General features: G+C 34.6%; 1 protein-coding gene across 1 annotated transcript in view; it reads right to left on the bottom strand.

The window, feature by feature from the left end:
- Positions 1–24749, bottom strand: part of LOC148946507 (uncharacterized) — a 304047-nt gene that overhangs the window by 172027 nt on the left and 107271 nt on the right. The window contains exon 5 of the mRNA XM_089097124.1: positions 21558–21747. Coding sequence (XP_088953250.1) covers positions 21558–21747 — 190 coding nt within the window. The remainder of the gene's footprint in view (positions 1–21557; positions 21748–24749) is intronic.

Raw genomic sequence — 24749 nt, 5'->3', positions numbered from 1 at the left:
TAGGGGTTTTGTGCCCAACTTATGTTAATTTCTGCTCGTTTTGAGTTTGACTCGGTTAATTATTGTAATTTCTGTTCGTTTTGGGTTTCATTTATTTATCGATGCTGATTTGTGGTAGAATCACGCTTGATAGATTATTTGTTTTTATTTTTGCTAATTTTTTGTTTAATGGAGTTCTTTACTTTTCTTTAAGAAATTTATTTTGTGGAAATAGTTTTATGAAAATTAATTTTTGTTTATTTGAAAAGATCTTTTCAGGGAAAAAGAAAAATAATACTTTAAATCTTTTCGTTTTTTAAGACTTTATAGTTTGGCCTGCAAAATATTGATTGGATGTGTTTTGGAAAATGGTGGGCGTGAGAGGGGCGTTAGTCGCTATCCAATCACTTTCTACTATTAAAAAAGGCACTATCCCTTTTAATTTCCAATCGAATGAGCGCTATTAAAGTTTCTATGACAACGCTTTCAATAAAAACTTTATATAACCCAGGGCATAATTTACAACCCTTGCCCTGAGGGCTGTGGGGTGAGGGGTTGTCATCCTTAAAGACCTAATTTCCAAAACTTTCAACTAAGTTGGGTAAAATGGCTATCTAAAAATTTGGATTGGATGTGTTCGGGGAAAAGGTGGGCGTGAGGGGGGGGGGGGGGGGGGTAGTTGCCCTCAAGTCACTTTCGACTATAAAAAAGGGTACTAGCCCTTTGAATTTCAAATCGAATGAGCCCTTTTTCAAGTTTCTACGAAAAAAGATTTCAATAAAAACCTTATATGCCCCCAGGGCATAACTTAGAATCCTTGCCCTGAGGGTTGTGGGGGAGTGGCCTCCTCAAAAATATATTTTCTATCCGGAAATCAACTACACTGAACAAAATGACTATTTAAGAATTTTTATTGGCTTTTTTTGGCGAAAAGATGGGCATGAGACGGGGGTTAGTTGCCCTTCAATCACTTTCGTCTATTAAAAAGGATACTATCCCTTTGAATTTCAAATCGAATGAGCCCTTTTTCAAGTTTCGACGACAAAGATTTCAATAAAACCTTATATGCCTCTAGGGCATAACTTATAATCCTTGCCCTGAGGGTTGTGGGGGAATGTCCTCCTCAAAAATATATTTTCTATCTGGAAATCAACTACGCTGAACAAAATGGATATCTAAAAAATTTGATTGGATGTGTTTGGGGGAATAATGGGCGTTTGGGGGGGGGGCTAGTTGCCCTCGAATCACTTTCGACTATTAAAAAGGGCACTAGCCCTTTGAATTTCCAATCAAATGAGCTTTTTTAGAGATTTCTACGGCAATACCTTCTTTAAAAACTTTATATGCCCCCAGGGCATAACTTAAAACTCTTGCCCTGAGGGCTGTGGGGGAATGTCCTCCTCAAAAAAATATTTTCTATCTGGAAATCAACTACGTTGAACTCAATGGCTATCTCAAAATTTTGATTGGATGTGTTTGGGGAAATGATGGGCGTGGGGGGGGGGGGGCTAGTTGCCCTCCAATCACTTTCGACTATTGAAAAGGGCACTAGCCCTTTGAATTTCCAATCGAAAGAGCCTTTTTTAAGTTTCTACGACAAAGCCTTCTATAAAAACCTTATATGCCCCAGGGCATAACTTAAAACCCTTGCCCTGACGGCTGTAGGGGAGTGGCCTCCTCAAAAACATATTTTCTATTTGGAAATCAACTACGCTGAACAAAATGACTATTTCAAAATTTTTATTAGATGTGTTTGGGGAAATTATGTGCGTGGGGGGGGGGGGCTAGTTGCCCACCAATCACTTTTGACTATTGAAAAGGGCACTAGCCCTTTGCATTTCCAATCGAAAGAGCCTTTTTTGAAGTTTCTACGACAAAGCCTTCTATAAAAACCTTATATGCCCCAGGGCATAAATTAAAACCCTTGCCCTGAGGGTTGTGGGGGAGTGTCCTTCTCAAAATCATATTTTCTATCAGGAAATCAACTAAGCTGAACAAAATAACTATCTCAAAATTTTGATTGGATGTGTTTCGGGGACTGATGGGCGTGGGGGGGGGGCTAGTTGCCCTCCAATCACTTTCGACTGTTAAAAATGGCACTAGAACTCTCAATTTCCAATCGAATGAGCTCCTTTTGAAGTTTCTACGACGACCCTTGCCCTGAGGGTTGTAGGGGAGTGGCCTCCTCAAAAAAATTTTTCTATTTGAAAATCAACTACGCTGAACAAAATGGCTATTTCAAAAATTTGATTGGATGTGTTTGGGGGAATATTGGGGGTGGGGGGGGGGCTAGTTGCCTTCCAATCCATTTCGACTATTAAAAAGGATACTAGCCCTTCGAATTTCCAATCGAATGAGCCTGTTTTGAAGTTTCTACGACAATGCCTTCTATAAAAACCTTATATGCCCCAGGGCATAACTTAAAACCCTTGCCCTGAGGGCTGTGGGGGAGTATCCTTCTCAAAAACCTATTTTCTATCAGGAAATCAACTACGCTGAACAAAATGGCTATCTCCAAATTTTGATGGGATGTGTTTGGGGGAATGATGGGCGTGGGGGGGGGGCTCGTTGCCCTCTAATCACTTTCGACTATTGAAAATGGCACTAGAACTCTCAATTTCCAATCGAATGAGCTCCTTTTGAAGTTTCTATGACGACCCCTTCCATATGAAGTGCCCTTCTCTAAAGGAAAAAAAATAATAAATAGTACATTGTGCCAACATCGTTCTTATATGCCCTCAGGGCATAACTTAAAACCCTTCCCCCGAGGTTTGTGGGGGAGTGTCCTCCTAAAAAACATGTTTTCTATCTGGAAATCAACTACGCTGAACAAAATGGCTATCTCGAAATTTTGATTGGATGTGTTTGGGGGAATGATGGGCGAGGGGGGCTAGTTGCCCTCCAATTCCCTTTAACTATCAAAAAGCACCCTAGGCCTCTCAAGTTACTATTAAAGGAGCCCCTCTTAAAGTCTGTATGACGACCCCTTCCATATAAAGTTCCCTGCTCTAAAGGAAAAAAATAAAAAAGGGTATATTGTGCCAACGGTGAGGGCATAACTTAAAACCCTTGCCCCGAGGATCGTGGGGGAGTGTCCTCCTCAAAAAGATATTTTCTATCTGAAAATTAACTACGCTGAACAGAATGGCTATCTCAAAATTTTATTGGATGTGTTTGGGGAATGATGGGCGTGGGGGGGGGCTAGTTTCCCTCCAATCACTTTCGACTATTTAAAAGGGCACTAGCCACCCCAATTTCCAATCGAATGAGCCCTTTTCGAAGTTTCTACGACAACTCCTTCAATATGAATTGCCTGTCGAAAAAAAAACACATTGTGGCCACATCGTTCTTTACTTAGGCAACGCTAGCGCGCTGCCCATGATAAACAGTTCTACATAAGCGGCTCTTGAAAAGGAGTTCCGGATAAGCAGTTCCTACATTCGCAGTTGCACATGAACCACTCTTGGATAGCAGTTCTGGCGGCATCAATAGTAGCATATGACCGGCCACTAACCAAAAATCCGAATTAACAAATTGGAATTTTACAGAATCGTTGAAAAACGATCAACATTTCTCTCAACCAGAATACAATATCTGATGAGACTGGAATTTTGCAAAGAAATAAACTCAGATTGTGCCTTTTCAATAATAAGTTCTTGAAGTTTCGTGGATTCAACTTAGTTGACAGAGCGACAGAGCACTAATAAATAGAGAGAAGTGGACGAAGTTCACTTTGTATAAATAAAATTTCATTTTTAGAAGAAAAACAATCAGATTCTAAACGATTTTTGGAAAAAATGTGATATTAGCTAATAATCTTCACACATTGTACAATATTCGCTTATAATATTCTTAACCTTATTCAATGATTAAAACTTCTCTTAAAGGTGGTTGGAGATATAAAGGTATGCTTTTTTTGGTATTTTTCTTTTAAGGTGAATCTTTCCTATTTCATTGTGACAGTCATTGAGAGCCATGGGCCTAAATCACCAGCTTTTTGACGCTAAGTGCATTTTACTGGATTTCTTATTCTTAGGAATTCTATTAACGTTTCCCACGGAGTAACCCGCGACCATTCATCTGAAAAATGCTTTAAAGCCTAACCCATACGATTTCAAAAGTACTATCAAGCACACGCTGAGAAAAGGTCCCAGGATATAATTGAGACCTTAAACTGAAACGGAAAATTTTATTACTTTGAGTTTAACAGTTCATCTCACAGTTGTTTTTTTTTGACGGGTATTTATAAGGCTAAAAGAGTGTCCATCACGTGTTAAACTTTCCATCTAAGTAAGAGTACCGGAAAAAAAAAAAAAAAAAAAAAAAAAAAAAACGAAGCTTCTTTTTACCAGGCCTTTTTGTCTGCTATAAAAATGTTGCTCATTTGTACATGTGCTCCCGTAGGGAGCTTTTGCCACACTTAGTAAAATTCTACTAAATTTAGTAAAAACCGACCCGAGTTAGTAAATTTAGTAAATTTTAGTCAAATTTAGTAAATTTTTGGAAAATTTTGAACTTTAGTAAGTTTTTTAAATAAATTTGCCAGAAATCTGAAAAAAGTGACCCATGAAGTGTTCTGTTCTTTTTTTTAATGGGTGGGCAGAAACCACAAACTACTGAGTCCTATAAAAGAATTTTGACTAGTTTTTCTAATGGTTGTTTCCTCCCAATGTAGGTAAGACACACACTAGGTCTGTTATTGTGATGTGCATGGAAAAATGGTTCAAACATAGGGAATCAAGATAGCCTGTAGTCCCAAGGGGTAGTAGCTCCAAGGGGTATTTGACCCTTAAAAATAACTTTAAAGGTTAGAAAATTCTACCTGGAGAGTTTTCTATACTGTTTTTTTTTTCAAGTTTGCAATCCTACCTGTGACATGGCCCCTGCATGGCATGCAATTTTGTTAAGAAAAATAAATTATTGCCAATAAATAATAAATGTTTAACTTATTGTCAAAAATTTGTATTCGAAACAATTATTATATACTCAAATAACAGTTGTCTCATCTGTTTTACCTTAGGCTGTTCTAGTCACTCCTTGGCACTTTGTTCTTCTCACACTTCAAAACTCTTACCTGAAAGTGTGGAAGACTTTATTAGAAACCTAATCAACTATATTGGTGTTAGTCCAAAACAGGTCAAGGAGTATGAACAGTTTCAAGAGTTTACAAATATTGGCATACACAGGCTGCTGGCTACTCAGTGTAAGACGATGGCTGTCTCCTGAAGCAGCGGTTTACAGGATATTTGAACAGTGGAGTGCCTTGGTTCTGTTCCTGGGTGATCAAACTAACAACGCTGACGCATGCAGGGCAATTCGGGAGACGTCAAGGCCGATTTATCGTTTCTTGAGCAATCCCTTCTGCAAAGCATATCTATATGTTTTCTGTCTTTCACGCTAAAGAAGATCAATGTGCTCAATCTGGAGTTTCAGAGCAGAGCAGTTCGCGTTCACAGTATTCTGAATAGCACCCGAGTTACATTTACCTCACTATTGAAGTGCCCTGCAAAGCCCAGTGTGATAGAAAGGGCTGCACATGAGGAAGTTTTGAAACTCTCCCTGGATGATCAGATATCCCTGAGTATGGTTTTTCCTCAGAACGAATTGAGACTTAGGTCCAACACTGCGTTTCATTAGTCACAGTCGTTATGTAGAGCTCTGTAGGCAGATCGCCAAGAGGTTCGACAGCGAAGACGAAACGCTCAAGAACCTCGAGTGCATCGATCCTGCCGTTGCTTTGACCAGTTCAGTCAGAACACTAGTACCAATCTTGGTTCGATTTCCAAATTTATTGGGGAATGTTAATTGAGAAATAGAGGGAAAAAAAAGACATCCTTGATGTACAGTGGTTAGAATTAGAGTCTAGGAAAGACTTTTTGAAATAGACTTAGGGACATTTTTTGAACCTGACATGTTCTGGAAAAATTTGCGGCTGGTGAAAGATGAAAGGGGGGAACCGATGTTTCGTGCTATTTGCGAATTTATGCTGCAGCTGCGCTGTCTCTCCCATTCGTCTGCTGAGACAGAACGGCAGGCCTCAGTTTTGTCGAACATGAAGCAAAAGCTTTGGAATACACTCAAGGCGAAAACTGTTGCAGTGATGATGCACACAAAACAAATGGTGCGCAGAAATAATGAAAATGAGGGAGTAGCGATTTGGTCCATACCACCACAGTTAGTGTCAAGAATCTCAAGGTGGAAACCAGGAGAACCTTCTTTAACTGTTCATGAGGAGATTATAGACTTTGTGGATATTGAGGAACAGTTCAAATTGTTTGTTTTTTCTCCGATCGTTTCTTGGAGCACTTACAAAGCGAACAACCTTGTTGAAATACCGAATGTGAATGAAGGTTCGTCCAGGCATACAACTGGATGTAAGTGTCTACCACTTTTCCATTCGAGGGAGGTTTCGTTACCAGAAAATAGTTGCCACATTTACTAATTTGCCCCTGATTGAATTGCGTGTCTGGATGCGCCTATTTCATATCATCTGGGAGGTTGGAGTTTTTTTTTTTGTCTTCATTGAAACTACCGGAGAGGATATGTCTTTCATTTTTTTTATCCTGTATTCGAAGATATTCAAAAGCTTGCTAAAATCATTTGTGATTCGTTCTAACAAGTGATCCCGAGAAGATAAACATTTTAATTAATACAGTTTCTATAAGGATGGCAACATCTAGGTAGTAAAATAAAATAGTTTAATGCCGGAAGTTCATCATCAAAAAGAGGTGTCCGGCTCAAAACCATCTAAAGTTTTGTCTTGACAGCAGTTTCTTGTTTGTCAGGCACCAAAAACTACCAATAGCAGAAAACTGCAATCAACTCACAGTAAATTACTGTGTAATGTACGAAGCTGCACAAAGCAACAGAAGGATCGATGCATTCGAGGTTCTTGAGTACTTATTGGGTGCCAGGAGAGCATCCCGTGAGGAAATGGCAAGAAAAAGCTGTCAAGTACAGACAAAGCTTACTAAGAATGGTGTTGCTCGCAATCCGTTTCGGGTAGAATCTTTTTTCTTAACAAGATACTGTACGACTGGTGAGAAATCTGTTGCCCTTTTGAATTCACTTCTTGCAGGCGCAAACGAACAACTGTTGTTTGACTCGGTCAGGTCTGCAAGAAGTGATTTGAACCAACAGGACAGTAGTTTACCGACTGATGAAAACTTGGAGCAGGTTGTTGTGTCTCCTTCTCCGACGGTCGTGACCTACCCCAATCGAACTAAAATAGTCAAGTAACAGACTTATGAAGGAGTCATAAAAAAGAGACCCTTCAAGTTGCATATTGCTTGTGTACTGCGCAAGCTCGCTCCTTTCCTCAACCAATCAGAAGTAGCTCCACGCTTGTAAGGAAAAGAAATATTCCGCTTCCAGTAACTCCAACGAATCGCAAAGCCTATGCAGCGACATCTGTAGTTTTAACTTAAAAAATATTAAATAAAATTTGAGTGACAAGCGACAGTAGTAGGTTTATTTGAAGGAAAACGAAAGAAAAGAGAAACAGATAGAGAAAAGAGGAAAAAAAGATCGTAAAAATCCTATTGATTATCCTCCTATAATAAAATCGATGCTCTAAGGTGCACCTGCGGCGGTAACCGCACGCGCAAAGAAAAATTCCGGAGCATTTGGAAGAAAACAGATGCGATTTAGTAAATTTTTCCTCTCAGATTTAGTAAATTTTTCCAGGCCAGGGTGACAACACTGACAGGGAGCGATCAAACCAGATATTCCCCAACCTCGTCCTTCGTTGAAAACCGATAACCCTAAAAAGTCAAAAAAATTTTATATCATCCTAAAACAATATATTTTTTCTGAAGAAAAACCTTTTCAAATATTTATCCATCAAGAAAATTTAGTTGTTTCTCCCACGCCTTTTGGAAATTCCTTCGAGTACCCTTGTAACTGAATATTAGTTATTTAAAAAAAAAAAAAATTCATTTTAGTTAGTTGTCATTTTTAAGGTATATACAGAATTATTTACATCTATGATCTCAACAACTCTCGCAGATACGACCTTTACTGGTCAAATGAATTGTCAAATGTCAACAATATCAGAAGGGACACCACAAGCAAAATTAAAAGTTCGCACTTACGATACCTTTATTTTAACAGTAAAATACTAGTGACGAGCCACTGAAACGTCTAGAACCATAACAAATTCTGTACTTTTTCAAAGGATTTGGTGTTCAATTACACCTGCTCAAACCTCGGTGTTTGCAGACCCATAAGTTTTATTAAATGCAAAGTATAAACAGCATATTTAATCTCTCGGGTTTGAAAATATACGCTGTCAAAAAATTGTTCACATAAAAAAAAAGAAAAAAGAAACGACCATCAATTGTCAAACTATAGGCTAAGACTTTAAACTTTTTTATTATTCCAGATTTTTCTTATTTTTCCTTTTATTCAAATTTTTCTTATTATTACTTACTTTCCTTATTTCTTGAAAAAATTTTATAATAATAAAGCTCAGCAGTATGGCTGTCTTTTAAAGATCTGACATACAAGAAAAGGAAAAATACTAAGAACGTATTTATCTATTAAGGTAATCCCCTTTTAATGTTATAATGCGAGTATCTATGTCTTAAAGAGGATATGTCAAGAGCCAGCTACTTAAGGGCTTTCTTAGTTCAACACCGCACTTCAACAAGGAACAACTTAAGCGTATAGGGGAATGTTCACCTTAAAAATCTTCTATTTATTCCTTCAGAAGACATGTCAACAGGCATTTAGAGCCGATTGGTAGGTAACTGAGTATCATACCGCCGTAGAATCTTGTTCCATGAACAATGGAACTGAAATATCGACTTTTAGAGCTAATTAATTAAAAAAAAACTTTCCGAAAAATAAGTTTTTCAAAGAAAAGTAAAGGCCATTTTAAGCTTAAGCTCAGGAGATACAAAAACCTGTTGAAATTCAAACTAAAAACGACCAGAAATTACTATTAAAGAATAAATGAAACCCAAAACGAACAGTAATTAAATAAACAATCATAGCAAAAAACATAAAACAAGAGTAGTAAGGCCATATAAGATTGAAAACCTAAACGCAAACCATACGCCTGAGGCATAGATAAGTTGGGAGGGTTTCAAGTAATCGTGTTACCAGGGTCATTTGCATCTTACAATGACCTTCCAGTTTTTTTGGTAGGTAATTCTCATCAAGTGGTCAATACATCTTCCAAAGAGGAACGAGTACGCAATACCGGTCCTAGTGTGATTGATGTTTTGGACAATTGCCTTTAGTCAAGAATAGTTTGTTAGGAGCGTGTCGTTGCTAAAGCTAACTCTTATTCGAAAAAAGGGGTATAAAGCTTTTTTGTTTTTGATAAGAATTGCACAATGAATGTATCGTTTGACGTGGGCATTTTTTATGAGCCAATCAGAGGTTGTTCAATATACGATAACTTGATTTGCGGTTGGGATTTGAATAAAAGAAATGGTTCCGTTATTTGCTTGCATGTATAGGAATTCCCATGTTATTTGCTTGCAGGTATAGATATTCCCTTGTTATTTGCTTGCATGTATAGGAATTCCCATGTTATTTGCTTGCGTGTATAGGAATTCCCATGTTATTTGCTTGCATGTATAGGAATTCCCATGTAATTTGCTTGCGTGTATAGGAATTCCCATGTTATGTGCTTGCATGCATAGGACTTCCCGTGTTATTTGCTTGCATGTATAGGAATTCACAGGTTATTTGTTTGCATGTATAGGAATTCCTATGTTATTTGCTAGAATGTATAGTAATTCCAATGTTATTTGCTTGGGCGTATAGGAATTCCCATGTTATCTGCTTGCGTGTATAGGAATTCCCATGTTATTTGCTTGCATGTATAGGAATTCCCAAGTTATTTGCTTGCGTGCATAGGAATTCCCTTGTTATTTGCTTGAATGTGTAGGAATCCCCATGTTATTTTCTGTTAAATCCATTGCTTTGTGTTATTACAACCAATCTTGTTACACTCCCGACGGTATTTTAAAATATTTTTTGTAATAAAATAATACCCGAAACAACTCACCCGCTTTTGGCTCCACTTAAAGTGATTCCAGTTCTAAATCTGCTGGCACCAACCCTGGTTCCAGTCCCAATCCCAGCTTCAGTGATTCTGGTCCTCTTAGTTTCGGTTGCGCGACTTCTGCTCCCTGATACCACCGTTCCGATTTCACCAAACCAGTTCCAATTTACATCAGTTCCAGAATTTATTATGCAGCTGTCCTCGTAGCAATCTATGGCTGGTCATTGACAGTACCTATTTTATTATAGTTGGGGGGTCATTTTGAAATGGTTTTATATATTTCACCCTGTAAAATTAAAACTTTTAAAACATACCGAGATTACCTTCTAAAAAGAGGGCAACCCCTCTTTGCATTTTAGATGACAGTTAAGTTTTAACATCACTCCTTAGTTTTAGCAAAATATTTGATCTATTTCAATATCTTTTCATCTTTAATTTTATATTTTCTTGATTTGAATATTTTAATCGACAAGTAGTTTTTACTCTGTTAGAACTATTTTGGATTTGTGGTAAGTATTTTTGTATTTTTTAAGAATAATTTATTGTTTTGTAAGAAATATTTTGGATTTCTTAGAAATTTTTTAATTTTTTAAGAATTATTTCGGTTTCGTAAGAACAATTTAGATTTTGTTTGAACTTTTTATATTCTGTAAGAACTATTTTTGATGTTGTTAGAAATCTTTTTGTTTTGTAACAAGTATTTCGAATTTTGCAACAACTATTTTTTAGTCTGCTAGCATTATTTTGGATTTATCTAAAATTTTGCTGCATTTTGTAAAAATAATTTTTGTTTTTTAAGTATTACTTTTAGGTTTTGCTTGAAAATTTTGTAGTCTGTTAGAAATAATGTCGTTGTTGTTTAACTTTTCTTGATTTTCGGCATGTATTTCATATTTTTCAGAAGCTGTTTTTAATTATATGATGAGTATTTTGGATTTGTGTAAAGGATTTTTTCTATTTTTAAGAATAGTCTTGGTTGTTTAAGAAGTATTTTTGATTTTCTTACAACTTTTTGTATTTCGCAAGAATTGTTTCTGCTTTGTAAGAATTATTTTTGGAATATGTTTGAATTTTTGTATGCTATAATAACTACAGGGTGTCTAAAAAAAATGTACTCACACTTAGAATAACGAGAAATCCTTTGTTTATGAATATACAGCAAAATGGAATAGCTTCGAATATAGAAGTCAAATATGATTAGGAATCATGTTCATTAAGACGTGATTCATTAATGTGATGAAGGACGCTGTTCAAGCGTCTGCACTGGAAATGCTACATTCCAACACCAATTCATGCCCTAAACCAAGACGATCCTGACCGCCGAGTTGAATTCTGTGAATGGTACCTGGCGAAATGTGCAGGGTTTCCACACAAAATTGTTTGGAGCGATGAGGCAACCTTTAAATTAAATGGCACCATTAATCGCCATAATTGCACGTACTGGGCTCCTGTAAATCCTCATGTAACACTTAAACACCATTTCAACTTGCCAGGAGTAACAGTGTGGTGTGGGATATCTGCACTGGGCATTATAGGGCCATTTTTTATTAATGGAGCGGTTACTGATGAGAGCTACCTTAACTTGCTTCAGGAGTTTGTTGGTCCAAAAATTCCTGAGATGTCTGGTGATGACGGTGAAATTTACTTTCAGCAAGATGGTGGACCTCACGCCCCTGGACTTCTTTCTGTGAGGATATCTCAAAGATGAAGTTTATCGCACCAAACCAAGAACAAATAAAGCTTTGAAAATGGAAATTGAAAGACAATGTCGCAATATTCCTAATGACCTGTATCGTGATGTTTGCGAATCCCTTGGTGCGCTTTATCCGCATTGTCTGGACAATAATGGCCATCAATTCGAACAGTTGCGAACATAATTTCTTAATCACATTTGTCTTCTATATTCGAAGCTATTTCATTTCACTGTATGTTAATAAATAAAGAATTTCACGTTATTCTAAGTATGAGTACATTTTTTTAAGACACCCTGTTCAGGGACGTTGTTAGAAATTTAGTGTCTTGGAGCAAGTATTTGGTATTTTGTACCAAGTATTTTTTATTCTGTTACAACTATTGTGGATTTGTGTAAAGTATTTTTTGTATTTACTACGAATAATTTTTGTTTTGTAAGAACTATTTTGGATTTTTTAGAACTTTTTATATTTTTTAAGAATTATTTCTGTTTCGTAAGAACAATTTAGATTTCGTTTGAACTTTTTATATTCTGTAAGAACTATTTTTGATGTTGTTAGAAATCATTTTGTTTTGTAACAAGTATTTCGAATTTTACAACAAGTATTTTTTATTCTGTTAGTACTATTTTGGGTTTGTCAAAAAAAAGTTTGTATTTCGTAAGAATGATTTTTGTTTCGTAAGAACTATTTTTGGATTTTGTTTGAACTTTTTGTATTCTGTAAGAACTACTTTCGGTGTTGTTAGAATTTTCGTACTTTGTGACAAGTATTTCATATTTTGCAGAAGCTATTTTTAATTCTGTTAGAACCATTTTTGATTTGTGTAAAGGATTTTTTCTATTTTCAAGAATAGTTTTTGTTGTTAAGAACTATTTTTGACTTTCTTATAACTTTTTGTATTTTGCAAGAATTTTTTCTGCTTTGTAAGAATTATTCTTGGAATAAGTTTGAATTTTTTGTATGCTATAAGAACTATTTGGGATGTTGTTAGAAATTTAGTGTCTTGAAGCAAGTATTTGGTATTTTGCACCAAGTATTTTTTATTCTGTAAGAACTATATTGATGTTGTTAGAATTTTGGTGTTGTGTCACAAAACAAAATATTTTGTTTTGTAGCAACTAGTATTTTGTATTTTGCAGTAGCTATTTTTTTTATTCTATTAGAACTATTTTGGATTTAGTTTGAACTTCCTGTTTTATGTAAGAAATATTTTGCTTGTTGCTAGAATTTTTGTATTTTTTAGCAAGTATTTTGTATTTTAACGCCAAAAACTTCTATTCTCTTAAAGCTATTTAGGATTTGTGTAAAGTGTTTTTGTATTTTTTAAGAATAATTGTTGTTATTTAAAAACCAGTTTTGAATTTTGTATTCTGTAAGAATTATTTTCGATGTCGTTATAATTTTCGCGTTTTGTGACAAGTGTTTCATATTTTGCAGTAGCTATTTTTTATTGTTTTAGAACTTTTAATAATTTTAGTTGTTTAAGAACTATTTTGGTTTTTCGTACAACTTTTTCGTATTTTGCAAGAATTGTTTCTGATTTTTAAGAATTATTTTTGGAATATCTTTAAATTTTTGTATGCTATAGGAACTATTTGGGATGTTGTTAGAAATTTAATGTTTTGAAGCAAGTATTTTGTACTGTGCACCAAGTATTTTTTATTCTGTTAGAACTATTTTGGATTTGTGTTAACTATTTTTTGTTTTTTAAGAATAATTTATTGTTTTGTAAGAAATAATTTGGATTTCTTACAACTTTTTATATTTTTTAAGAATTATTTATGTTTCGTAAGAAAAATTTAGATTTTGTTTGAACTTTTTATATTCTGTAAGAACTATTTTTGATGTTTTTAGAAATCTTTTTGTTTTGCAACAAGTATTTCGAATTTTGCAACAACTATTTTTTATTCTGTTAGTACTATTTTGGATTTGTCTAAAATATTTTTGTATTTTGTAAGAATAATTTTCGTTTTTTAAGAACTATTTTCGGATTTTGTTTGAACTTTTTGTATCCTGTAAGAACTACTTTCGGTGTTGTTAGAATTTCCGTGCTTTGTGACATGTATTTCATATTTTGTAGAAGATATTCTTAACTCTGTTAGAACTATTTTGGATTTGTGTAAAGGATTTTTTCTATTTTTAAGAATAGTTTTTGTTTTTTAAGAACTATTTTTTATTTTATTACAACTTTTTTTATTTTGAAATAATTTTTTATTCTTTCTAATAATTATATTTGTAATATGTTTTAATTTTTTTTATGCTATAATAACTATTTGGGATTTTGTTAGAAATTTAGTGTCTTGAAGCAAGTATTTGGTATTTTGCACCAAGTATTTTTTTATTCTGTTAGAACTATTGTGGATTTGTGTAAAGTATTTTTGTATTTACTACGAATAATTTTTGTTTTGTAAGAACTATTTTGGCTTTCTTAGAACTTTTTATATTTTTTAAGAATTATTTATGTTTCGTAAGAACAATTTTGATTTTGTTTGAACTTTTTATATTCTGTAAGAACTATTTTTGATGTTTTAAGAAATATTTTTGTTTGGTAACAAGTATTTCAAGTTGTGCAACAACTATTTTTAGTCTGCTAGTACTATTTTTGATTTGTCTAAAATATTTTTGTATTTCTTAAGAATGATTTTGTTTTTTATGGACTATTTTGATCTTTGTTTGAACTTTTTGTATTCTTTAATAAGTACTTTCGGTTTTGTTATACTTTTATTGATATGTTAAAATTATTTAATATTTTTAAGAATATATTTTTAATTATGTTAGAAATATTTTGGATTTTTGTAAAGGGTATTTTATATTTTTACGATTAGTTTTTGTTGTTTAATAACTATTTTTGATTTTATTACAACTTTTGTATTGTGTAAGAATTTTTTATGCTTTTGTAAGAATTATTTTTTGTGATATGTTTGAATTTTTTTGTATTCTATAATAAATATTTGGGGTGTTGTTATAGATTTAGTGTGTTGTAGCAAGTATTTGGTATTTTGCATAAAGTATTTTATATTCTGTTAGAACTATTGTGGATTTGTGTAAAGTATTTTTTTATTTATTAAGAATAATTTTTTTTTTTTAATAAATATTTTTTATTTATTAAAAATTTTTTTATTTTTTTATTATTATTTATTTTTTTTAATAAATGATTTTGATTTTTTTTGAAATTTTATATTATTTAAGAACTATTTTTAATGTTGTTAGAAATCTTTTGGTTTTGTAACAAGTATTTTGTATTTTGCAAGAACTATTTTTTATTCTGTTAGAACTATTTTGGATTTGTCTAAAGTATTTTTATATTTTGTAAGAACTATTTCCGGATTTTTCTGAACTTTTTATATTCTGCAAGAACTGTTTTCTATGTTTTTAGAATTTTTGCTATTTTTGAAAAGCATTTTATATTTTGTAGTAACTATTTTTTTTCTGCTAGAACTATTTTGGATTCGTTTAAAATATTTTTTCTATTTTTTAAGAATAATTTTTTTTTTGTAATAACTATTTTGGATTTTTTAGAACTTCTTGTATTTTGTAAGAATTATTTATTTTCAGTAAAAATTATTTTTAGAATACGTTTGAACTTTTGTATTCAATTAGAACTATTTGGGATGTTGTTAGAATTTTCATATTTTGAAGCAAGTGTTTTGTATTATGTAGCAAATGTTTTTTAATCTGTTAGAACTATTTCGGATTTGTGTAAAGTAGTTTTGTACTTTGTAAGAATAACTTTGGTATTGCAAGAACTATTTTGGATTTTTTTTAACTTTTGTGTTTTTTTTTTTTTTAATTATTTCTGATTTAACAAACCATTTGAGATTTTTTTTTAACTCACATTAAAATTCAATCGTTAAAACTGAAAAAAGTTTTTTAATTTTCAAAATACTCCTAGCATCAAAATAATGTGAGTTTCTTTTATATTGTTTCTTTTTCGTGGTTTTGCTGAGGACGGCCCTTAGATATAGGGTCAAAATATTCATTTAAAATTGCATTCCACTGTCTTATAAAATTTCCCCTGTTGTTCTACTTATTGTTTATGATGGAAAGGTAGTGTGGTCTTCCTCACCAGTACAGATACTTCATTCAAGAAACGTGATTAAACGCGTTTTGAAACTACATGCTATTTCTATGCCTTTCCTTGGCACCTTTCCAAACAAGTGGGGATTCCCCACTGGTTCCTACACAGTGCAAAAAAAAGTGATCAGTACGAAAACTCCACATTTTCAACCGGACTGGTTTTTTAGGGACCATTCGGGAGAGATATTCACAGTCGACATAGCTTTATATAATTTTTTTATGGTACTATTAGCGGTGGGTCACGGCGCGCAGGGCACCGCGTCTTATTGAACCTTAAAAAATGGATTTTTTTTAACTTTTGTGTTTTTTTTTAATTATTTATGATTTAACAAACCATTTGAGATTTTTTTTTTAACTCACATTAAAATTCGATCGTTAAAACTGAAAAAAGTTTTTTAATTTTCAAAATAGTCCTAGCATCAAAATAATGTGAGTTTCTTTTATATTGTTTCTTTTTTGTTGTTTTGCTGAGGACGGCCCTTAGATATAGGGTCGAAATATTCATTTAAAATTGCATTCCACTGTCTTATAAAATTTTCCCTCTTGTTCTACTTATTGTTTATGATGGAAAGGTAGTGTGGTCTTCGTCACCAGTACAGATACTTCATTCAAGAAACGTGATTAAACACGTTTTGAAACTACATGCTATTTATATGCCTTTCCTTGGCACCTTTCCAAACGAGCGGGGATTCCCCACTGGTTCCTACACATTGCAAAAAAAAAGTGAGCAGTACAGATACTTCATTCAAGAAACGTGATTAAACACGTTTTGAAACTACATGCTATTTCTATGCCTTTCCTTGACACCTTTCAAAACGAGCGGGGAGTCCCCACTGGTTCCTACACATTTCAAAAAAAGTGAGCAGTACGAAAACTCCACTTTTTCAACCGGACTGTTTTTTTAGGGACCGATCGGGAGAGATATGTACAGTCGACATAGCTTTATTTCATTTTTTTAAGGTTCATTTCGAGGAGGTTCCGGGCGCGCACGGAACCGCGGCTTAATGAACCTTAAAAAATGGATTTTTTTAACTTTTGTGTTTTTTTTTTAAATTAAATTATTTTTTTTAATTTTTTTTAATTTTTAATTAAATTAATTTGACGTTTCTACGACAACGCCTTCTATAAAAACCTTATATGCCCCCAGGGCATAACTTAAAACCCTTGCCCTGACGGTTGTGGGGGATTATCCTCCTCAAAAACATGTTTTCTATCTGAAAATCAAGTATGCTGAACATAATGGCTATCTCAAAATTTTAATTGGCTGTGTTTGGGGGAAGTATGGGCGTGGGGAGGGGGCTAGTTGCCCTCCAATCCCTTTCAACTATTAAAAAGGGCACTATCCCTTTGAATTTTCAGTCGAATGAGCCTTTTTTGGAGTTTCTACGACAACGACTTATATAAGAACCTTATATGCCCCCAAGGCATATCTTAAAACCCTTGCCCTGAAGGTTGTGGGGGAGTGTCCTCCTCAAAAACATATTTTCTATCTGGAAATCAACTACGCTGAACAAAATGGCTATCTCAAATTTTTTATTGGATGTGTTTGTGGAAATGATAGGCGTGGGGGGGGGGGGCTAGTTGCACTCCAATCACTTTCGACAATTAAAAAGGCAAATATCCATTTAATGTCCATTCGAATGCGCCTTCTTTGAAGTTTCTATGAAAGCACTTTCTATAAGAACCTTATATGGCCCCAGGGCATAACTTAAAATCCTGGCCCTGAATGTTGCGGGGAAATGTACAGCTCAAAAAGATATTTTCTACATAGAAATCAGCTACGCTGAACAAAATGGCTATCTCAAAATTTTGATTAGATGTGTTTGGGGAAATGATGGGCGTGGGGGGGGGGGGAGGGGGCTAGTTGCCTTCAAATCATTTTCTAATATTGAAAAGGGCAATAGCCCTTTAATTTCAAATCAAATGAGCCTGTTTTGAAGCCTCTAAAACAGAGTCTACTATAAAAACCTTGTATGCCCCCCGGGCGTAACTTAAAACCCTTGCCCTGAGGGTTTTGGGGGAGTATCCTCCTCAAAAGGAATTTTCTATCTGGAAATAAACTACGCTGAGCAAAATGGCTATCTCAAAATTTTGATTAGATGTGTTTGGGGGAATGATGGGCGTGGAGGGGGGGCTAGTTGCACTCCAAACATTTTCGACTATTAAAAAGTGCACTAGCCCTTTAATTTCCAATCGAATGAGCCCGTTTTGAAGTTTCTACGACAAAGCCTCCTATTAAAACATTATATGCCCCAATGGCATCACCTATGACCCGTAAGCTGAAGGGTTTGGGGGGTTGTCATCCTCAAAAATAAAATTTATTTCTGAAATTCGACTACGATTAAAAAAAATGAATATCTGAAAAAGTTTTGTGAAGTTTGGTGTGGGACTGATGGGCGTGGGGGGGGGGCTAGTTACACTCCAATCACTTTCGACTATTAAAAAGAGCATTAGCTCTTTAATTTCCAATCGAATGAGCCTGTTTTGAAGTTTCTACGACAACGCTTTCTATAAAAACCTTATATGCCCGCAGGGCATAACTTAAAACCCTTGCCCTGAGGGTTGTGGGGGAGAATCCTCCTCAAAAATATATTTTCTATCTGGAAATCAACTACGCTGAACAAAATGGCTATCTCAAAGGTTTGATAGGATGTGTTTGGGGGAATGATGGGAGTGGAGGGGGCTAGTTGCCCTCCAATCATTTTCGACTATTAAAAAGGGCACTAGAACTCTCGACTTCCAATTGAATGAGCCTCCTTTGAAGCTTCTACGACGACCCCTTTCATATGAAGTTCCTCTGGGAAAAAAAATAAATAAATAATAAAACATTGGAGCCGTATGGCCTTTACTATAGGCAACGCTACAGCGTTGCCTCTGATAAAAGCTAAAGATAAAATGGTTATACATAGAAGTTAAACGAAGTATGTAGGAACATTGCTTAGTTTTTTGCCATTTTTTTTTTCATTTTATCCAATGTCCCTCTGAAGTTTCTAAACTGTATTCCAAACTTAAAACGAACTGAAATTGCCACAAACAAGAACAGAGGTAACAATTCCTAAGCTTTCAAAAAGGCAGATCGTCACTTGCACTTTACTGAAAACAACTTTTATTTTGAAGTGTGTCTTTATTTGTAGTAACATCAACAAAAAAGGGAGAGAATCATGAAATTAACCAAGATTACTGAAAAGAACCAATTTCTGTTCTTCTCTTTTATTTTGCGTTTTTAAGGGTTTCCTTTTTTACTGTACCGCCAACTTGTATCTGATTTTGCATTTCTCTTTTTACACTGAGGATGGATGAGCGGGGGCCTTGGTCAAAATATTTGCATTTTTCTTCTTTTATCACCGACTGTGAATAACTTTGTGTTTCTTCGTTTGTGCAACGTTTTTCCACTCTGACGTTTCCAGGAATTAATACATTCAGTCTTTTGAGTCAAACTTGGAACTTAAATGAAGCAATCTAAAAAAGCTCAAAATGATTATCTAAAAAATTCGTAGCTCTAAAGCTGCCATAAAATACCCCCTCCAATGGAAAAATATACTAGTTTTCAACATGAAAGCCAAAAAAGAAAAGAAAATCCACGACACTCTCCTTCATTGGATACCCAATATCAGGAGGGCCAATAAACAGCAAAGGGACCAAAATATATAGATGTCGTACATGACTGGATCTGGTGGCAATCAAACTTTATATTTTGTTTGATACAAAATACTTGATAAATTTGACTCCTTATAGGTAGATTTTTTTACAATGAAGGTTGCCAAGAGTGTTCAAGGAAGAGGCAATAAGAGTGCCAATATTAGAAACTGGCACTTAAATAGGAAATAGAAAACAAATTATTTTTCGCAAATGACAAACATTGCCACGTGAATCCCTTGAAGCTAGGGACTTCACACTTTGTTTGTCACAACAAAAATTTGAGCAGAAATAAATTTAGAAATGAATATAGGTTTCAATAACGATTCTCAGTCAGCTAAGCGTTTCGAAATAGGGAATCAACATACGTTCTAGGATCGTTATAAAGATCGATAGACCTTAGTTCGAGACGGTGAGAAATCTGTTTTAGTATTCTATGTCGACCAACACCGAAAAACTCCCACCGATCTCCATCTTACTCATATAAACAAGGCACTTTGCAAACTGCTTATTATGACACATGACGTCGAAAAAAGGAGTAACGAAAAATAGGCCAAATAAATATTTTTAATGATTATTATGGTGCTAATTTACCCTAAATTTGGGGTGAGACTCTCCAATTACGAGTCTGTACTAATGTAGCATAAACTAATCCAAAATTAGGGATTTAGGGACCTTCCTAAGACCTAAATAGGGACCAATTAAGGACCAGATCGGGACGGCATTTCAGTAAGCAGGTTAGCAAACCAAAGGACAGTGCCTGTCGTGACCTTCAATTTGACATCACAGAAATCATACGTCAAAAATCTTTGGAAGCTTATGGAAAAAGGTAAACACGGCTATACAGACCAACTCATTTAGACAAGCAGATTATAAAGACTACCTTGTCGCTGCTACCCTAACATTCTACTGTGCTGCATTCTTTCTACCATAGCAGCTTTTCAAGAATTCCAATAGTAACCAACTCTTTAAGCTACTGAAAACCTATGTTTGCTCTTACTTGTATGGGATGCAGTTTCAGGGACATTTAAAGTAGGCATTTAGACGTATAATTCCTTTCCCAAAACCTCACTTCCCTCTTTCACGATTTCATAGCATCAGGTTGAATATTTGGATTGTCTTCTACCTAATCTTATAAAACAGAATAAAACTAATTTAGCGCTCTGCAACCGAAAAAAAAAATTCAACATTATGTTGAAAAATTTTCTCAAGGACCACTTGGGCAGTTTTGGCGTTTCAAGAAATTTTAACCGAAGTACAAATGTATTTTTTTCTTGCGCATGTATTCTCAATTGCTCACACATATCTCTGGGGTATCAAACCGTCTGAAAAGTAGTGCAATGAGTCCAAATATATTAGTTTAGTGGCAAGTTAACGGAGAGTGACTGTGTTAGTGCTACGTTAATGGAATGGTGATATTTTTTTTAATTACATTTTACAACCGCACAGCTTATTCTTCGATCTTAATCGTCAAACTTAATTGACTAAGTGGCTGCACCTCCTCACCCTCCGCGACGATTAAAAATAATAATAAATTCGATAATTTAAATTCGTGTATGGGGGATTCGGTAAAAAAATAAACAGACAGTCCATACGACCGCTTTAAAGTTGACCCAGCACTCAGCAGATGTTTTCCTTTTGTTAGATTAGCTAAAAGCCACAACGCTTTCAATGATAATACTTGACAATTATTAGCAGCCAATTAAAACAAATAAACAATACACCTGTACAAAGTTGCCATCAAAATTTATGCAGCATCATTTATGTAACTTGCAAATATTTCAAATACAAAGGTCCACACATCAAAAAACAAAACGAACAATGAAAACAATAGGCATGGCAGTAATTTTTAAGGTCCCTTCATAGGGATTTTTTCAGCACATCTGAGATGAGGTTCAATTTCCTAACTGTCGACTCAACTTTGTCCAAGGCAGCTTTCAACTCTTTATCTTTATCGTGCTGGACTTTCAGACTATCTAGCATAGCTTTGGCAACTTGTAGTCCAATCAGGTCGTTTGATTTGACGGCAGCATCCAGCTTTCTAGCAGCTTCTTCCAGAAGAGTCAGAAATTTTTTCATCAACGGAAAACTCTGCTTTCTTTTCCTTCATTTTCTTTTCCAAAGCATCTATGGATTCTTTATCTTTGTCAAACCTCTTGGTCAAAGCCAGACGATCTTTTTTTTGCGCTGTTTTTCTCTTCTTCTTTTTCCTCTTCGGATTTTGTAGCTGCTAAGCTTTCCAGGTACCTCTCGTAAGTCATTCTCCCAGACTTAGCGTAGGATATCATTTCAGAGGATATCGGATACACTTCTACTTTTCCACAGTTATATGGAAAAGTTATACTTCAATTCATTTATACTTCAATAGCAAATTTTATTTTCGTTTTCAGCTTGATTTTCATATTCAATCTAAGCATTACTCGCCTTAAGATTTATTTATTCATTTATATTGTTACTTGTTGAATGTTTTTTCCTATCATTGTAAATATAATTTCTGTTCGTTTTGGGTTTCATTTATTCTTTAATAATAATTTCTGGGGGTTTTGAGTTTGAATTTTAATAAGTATTTGTATCTGCTAAGCTTAAGTTTAAAATGGCCTTTACTTTACTTTGAAAAACTTATTTTTCGGAAAGTTTTTTTTAATTAATCATTAGAAATGACTAAGGCTTCATCAGATTGTACAAAAGGATCGGGATGAAAGCAAATATGCTCTACTAAGGCTGAAACAAAAGTTTCCGGAGGCTTGATTAATTGTAGGTTTTTTTTTTTTTTTTTTTTATTGAGTTTCGTTGCTCAATAAATCTTTCAACAAATTGTTGGCGAGTCCTACCAATATAGAACTTCCCACAAGAACACGAAATCTTATACACCCCACTTATTAAATTTCCCCGGGCTAAATTCTTTCCATAACTAAAGAAACTACCAATTGGTCTCACCGATTGGAAATATGTATTGATGTTAAATGTACGCAAAATTCGTGAAAGCTTCTCACCCAAACCAGGTGCATATGGTAATGAAATGAAACTTTTAGGTATATTACAAATATGAAGACTGAGAAACCCCAATAACCCTACTATCATGTTTAACACGTCTATTTTCAATTGTTCTGCCAATGAACTTAATTGGATAATATTACAAAACAAAATATCCCTCAAATATAACAATTCCGAATCCATAAATTCCTGGGAATCAATTCTGAAGGCTCTATTCACTAGTGAAATCACAACCCCTCGTTTCACCGACACAGGGAGGTATGAATTAAAATTCAAATATCTATCATTGTGCGTCCAGATAGAAAATATGTTTTTGAGGAGGACAAATTTTTAAATAGCCATTTTTTTGGAAATTAGGTCTTTAAGAATGACAACCCCTCCCCCCACAGCCCTCAGGGCCTGGGTTGTAAGTTATGCCCTGGGGGAATATAAAGTTTTTATTGAAAGCATTGTCGTAGAAACTTCAAAAGGGCTCATTCAATTGGAAATTGAAAGGGCTAGTGCCTTTTTTAATAGTTGAAAGTGATTGGATAGCGACTAACGCCCCTCTGACGCCCACTATTTTCCAAAACACGTCGAAATAAAATTTTGAGATATCCATTTTGTTCAACGTAGTTGAAAGTTCTGAAAATTTTGTCTTTTAGGATGATAACCCTCTCAGAGCCATCAGTTGCAAGGGTTGTAAGTTATGCCCTGGGGGCATATAAAGTTTTTATTGAAAGCGTTGTCGTAGAAACTTCTAAAAGGGGTCATTCGATTGGAAATTGGAGTGGCTAGTGGCCTTTTTAATAGTCGAAAGTGATTGGAGGGCAACTAACCCCCCACGCCCATCATTCCCCCAAACACATCCAAGCAAAAGTTTGAGATGGCCATTTTGTTCAGCGTAGTTAATATCCAGATAGAAAATATGTTTTTGAGGAGGACACTCTCCCACAACCATCGGGCAAGGGTTTTAAGTTATGCCCTGGGGGCATATAAGGTTTTTATAGAAGGCATTGTCGTAAAAACTTCAAAACAGGCTCACTCGATTGGAAATTCAAAGGGCTAGAAGCCTTTTTAATATTCGAAAGTGATTGGAGGGCAACTAGCCCCCCCCAAGCCCATCATTCACCCAAACACATCCAATCAAAATTTTGAGATAGCCATTTTGTTCAGCGTATTTGATTTCCAGATAGTAAATATGTTTTTGAGGAGGAAACTCCCCCACAACACTCAAGGCAAGGGTTTTAAGTTATGCCCTGGGGGCTTATAAGGTTTTTATAAAAGGCGTTGTCATAGAAACTTCAAAACAGGCTCACACAGTCCAGGTTTTTCAAAGGGTGTATGCTGTTAAAAATTGCTACAACCTCCAGCATACAAACAGCAGACCAAACTATAGTCTTAAAAAACGAAAAGATTTAAAGTGTTATTTTTTTTCCCTGAAAAGACTATGTCAATATAAAACGAACAAAAATTAATTAAAAAAAACTTTTTCCACAATACATTTTTCAAAGAAAAGTAAAGAACTCCATTAAACAATAAATGAGTAAAAATAAAATCAAATAATAGACTTAGCTCGATACTGCCACACATCCGCACTGACTAATAAAGGAAACCCAACACGTACGTGACTTAAAACACATAACCGAGTCCAATCAAAAATAGGGGGATAGACTCATAAGTTGGGCGCGACTCCCCAACGTCTGCTCAAGGCCAGTGCAAATCTAGTACTTTACTGAAAAAATATCGGATAGTGTGCATTGGCAGTCCAATGTGAATTCACTGATATTTAGTAATCAAAATGTTAATATTATTTTATTTATTAAAGTTATAAAAGTAAAAACATTTATATTTTTTTCAGTAAAGTGCAAATTTTGTTCTAGCCTTGGGAAGGCCTAGGCGTTTTGCGCCCAACTTATGTTAATTTCTGCTCGTTTTGAGTTTGACTCGGTTATGAATTGTAATTTCTGTTCGTTTTGGCTTTCATTTATTTATCGATGCTGATTTGTGGTAGTTTCACGCTTGGTAGATTATTGGATTTTATTTTTGCTCATTTTTTGTTTAATGGAGCTCTTTACTTTTCTTTGAAAATCTTATTTTGTGGAAAAATTTTTTTAAATTAATTTCTGTTCGATTTATATTGACATAGTCTTTTCAAGGAAAAAGAAAATAATACTTTAAATCTATTCGTTTTTTAAGAAAATGTTAGCACAATTTATTGTTTTTTTTCTTAGACCTGGGCACTTCGTATCGAAGGAGGTGTCGTAGAAACTTCGAAAAGGGCTCATTCGATTGGAAATTCAAATGGCTAGTGCCCTTTTTGACAGTCGAAAGTGATTGGAAGGAAACTAACATCCCTTCCGCGCCCACCG

This window comes from Artemia sp. Qi Xiang Cuo, chromosome 11 (genome assembly GCF_049724085.1).
Source record: "Artemia sp. Qi Xiang Cuo chromosome 11, ASM4972408v1, whole genome shotgun sequence".
Classification (NCBI taxonomy): Eukaryota; Metazoa; Arthropoda; class Branchiopoda; order Anostraca; family Artemiidae; genus Artemia; species Artemia sp. Qi Xiang Cuo.
This window is presented reverse-complemented; position numbering and strand designations above follow the sequence as displayed.